The sequence below is a fragment of the Cajanus cajan genome, chromosome 5 (genome assembly GCF_000230855.2).
Source record: "Cajanus cajan strain Asha chromosome 5, NIPB_CcT2T_4, whole genome shotgun sequence".
Taxonomy (NCBI): Eukaryota; Viridiplantae; Streptophyta; class Magnoliopsida; order Fabales; family Fabaceae; genus Cajanus; species Cajanus cajan.
This window is the reverse complement of record NC_138521.1, coordinates 70235764-70238398: the sequence shown is the minus strand read 5'-3', so window position 1 is coordinate 70238398 and position 2635 is coordinate 70235764. Positions and strand designations below refer to the sequence as shown.

At 38.4% G+C, this 2635-nt stretch overlaps 1 protein-coding gene across 1 annotated transcript; it reads left to right on the top strand.

Annotated features, from left to right (window-relative positions):
- The first annotated feature begins 819 nt into the window (after positions 1-819).
- LOC109809439 (uncharacterized) lies at positions 820-2266 on the top strand. The gene is made up of 4 exons (XM_020372756.3): positions 820-839; positions 962-1032; positions 1117-1192; positions 1411-2266. Exons 2-4 carry the CDS (start codon positions 976-978, stop codon positions 2034-2036), a joined length of 759 nt encoding a protein of 252 aa, XP_020228345.1. The 5' UTR covers positions 820-839; positions 962-975; the 3' UTR covers positions 2037-2266.
- The last annotated feature ends 369 nt before the right edge of the window (positions 2267-2635 follow it).

Here is a 2635-nt window from a genome sequence, read left to right as displayed (position 1 = left end):
ATTGCTGCAGTCACTTCTCTTCCTAAATAAATCCATATGCCATAGCAGTCTAGTCCTTTCTTTGCTGACCCAAGTGGGTAAAATGAAGTGATTTTAGTCCAAATTAGAAATATTTAAGACATGCTTTTTATTCTGATGAACCCTCATCTAGGTTAGCCCACATATTCATTATTTCGTCTTTTCCACTTTTCTCATAACTTTGGCGTTTTTACCTTGTCCTATATTATTTCTTACCTTCTACAGTATTTAGTATTAAGCTCGTCTTCAAGATTCATAACAAGCTAAAAAATACAATGCAAAAATAATCGAGTTTTCTTCAAAAATAAAAAAGGATAGTGGTCAAACTCAATCTGTCAAAACCCAGAAATTTTGTTTCTATGCGTTTGTACATGGCAGGAACTTTTGGGTGGTGAATTGGGAAAACCTGGTCCTAATGAAACTCAGCTCGTTAGCTAATAGCCTCCACCTATAACACGTACAAATTTTAAAACCAAGAATAAAAGTTACTGTTATCCATGATAAATACGACATATGTGAAATGTGTGGATGAATTAAATAATCCTTCCAAGAAAAATAATTATTCTTTCCTGTAAACCTTTGACAAGCAACAAAAGGTTAGTACATGTAGAAGGGACAAAAAATAAAGAAATAGAATTATGATGGTATAATAATAACAATGGGGTATTAGAATTTATATTTACATTATTGGTTGGTTAAAAAAAAATGTGAAAATGATGTGGGAGGGGAAAAGAAAGCAGAAGCAGCAAGTGTGTTCTTGTGTCATTGTCACATTATACTTTGATAGCCATTCTGGCCTGCTTTCTTTGCTCCCCAACGGAGTACACACCACTGCTACATTCTTGGCATTTTCCCTCTCTTTTTTCTTTCTTTCTTAATTTTTAAATACCACTTTCATATAAACTCTCATTTTCCCTTCCTCCTCACTTCTCACTTCTCACAGATACACTCCCTCTAATGGATGCAAACTCTTCTGCTCAACAACTTGTTCCCTCAGAGCCATTGAAGTATCAGGTACCTCTCTCGTTACAAAGACTTGTTCTTAACTTTCTCTCATGAAAATTTTCTACTAAAGTTGCTTTCTTCCCTGTTCCTCAGACATGGTTCTTGAAAGTTTCCATCCACTGTGAAGGTTGCAGGAGGAAAGTTAAGAAGGTTCTACAAAGCATTGATGGTAACTCAAAATTTTTCCCCTTCTCTCACCACTATTACTCTCCATATTTAAATATTTTTGGCTCGCATGCATGAATAAATTAAAAATCCAAAATTTGACTGTGCAAACAAAAAAAAATCTGTCACTTTCTTTCCCTTACCCTATTTTCACTGTGCTAGGGTCTGCACTATTTATGGGTTCTTACGGTGACAGAGAAATTTTGACTTTTGAATTGGTAGGTGTTTTTACCACAGCGGTTGACCCGCAACAGCAGAAAGTAACGGTGACGGGAAGCGTGGGAGTTGAGACGCTGATAAGGAAGCTGGTCAAAGCCGGAAAACACGCCGAGATTTGGCCGGAGAATCCCGCCGGCGGGAGGGGAAAGAATACCTCCGGCAAAGACAAGAAGCAGAAGAATAAGAAGGAAGCAGAGAGCGTGGAAAAAGGCAAGACCAAGACTGACGATGGAAAAAACAAGGGAAACGAGAAAAGTGCTGAAAAACGCAACGGCGGCGGCGGCGAAAGCGAGGCGGCGGAGCAAAAGGGTGGGCAAAGTGAAGGAGGCAAGAAGAAGAAAAAGAAATGTCAGAATGGTGATGGTGATGGTGTTGGTGCACACAGGGGATCGCAGCCCCAGATGCAAATGAATCTGAGCCCTACACGTCAGCAATCATACTTATATCCAGAAGCTTACTGTTATCCCCCACTGGTGTATCTGGCAACACACAACAGGTTGAGTCCCATGGGAACAGTCGCTGCTCCTTCTTACTATGTTTCGCCATTCCCCTATGACCCTTATCATCATCATCGCCTTCCCTTCGAGATCTTCAGTGATGAGAATGCCAACGCTTGTTCCATTATGTGACCAATTCAAGATCCTGCCTTTTCTTTTCTTTTTGATGCTCCTAACTACTTTTGTATTTGATGCTATACGTCCTTCTGGTGTCCTTGGCTTTTCCAGGGAATCATGTTTTTTTGTTTTTGCATTTATCATATGAAAAATGCCCAACTTTAGCTTATTTTGATTTTGGACCAAACTGTAAATAATGTTTTAATATGGAGCTAGCCTTTAGATGTTCATGTGTATTATTGCTATTATTTTTATTGTTATTAGATAAGATAAATACCATGTCACGTCCAAAGGCCATTTCATGAGGCCTGTGTGTGGCAGTTCTGGCAAACTAGAGGCATAGAATAAATAAAGGTAGATAAGAGAGGTTGACATTAGCTTATTCTCCATGATTTGGCATCTAAAAGCTTATCTCTAAACTTTATACAAGTTCAGTTTCGAAATGGTTTGCAAATTCTGTAACTTACTATAAAAATCTTTCTTTCATGCTGGGAATGGAGGATCTCAGTTAGAACACACACTTTTTGTAACTCTTTAAGCGAAATGAGTAATAATTTAGGGAAAAAACTGAACCTGGTTAATCCTCTTGGAGAGTTAGGGCTACATACATTTGC

Bases quoted from the DNA above. Each gene is read 5' to 3' on its own strand.
- LOC109809439 (XM_020372756.3), top strand. From the start codon at position 976: ATGGATGCAAACTCTTCTGCTCAACAACTTGTTCCCTCAGAGCCATTG. The intron at 1,033-1,116 runs GTACCTCTCTCG...CCTGTTCCTCAG, and splicing joins CAGAGCCATTGAAGTATCAG to ACATGGTTCTTGAAAGTTTC. The intron at 1,193-1,410 runs GTAACTCAAAAT...TTGAATTGGTAG, and splicing joins GGTTCTACAAAGCATTGATG to GTGTTTTTACCACAGCGGTT.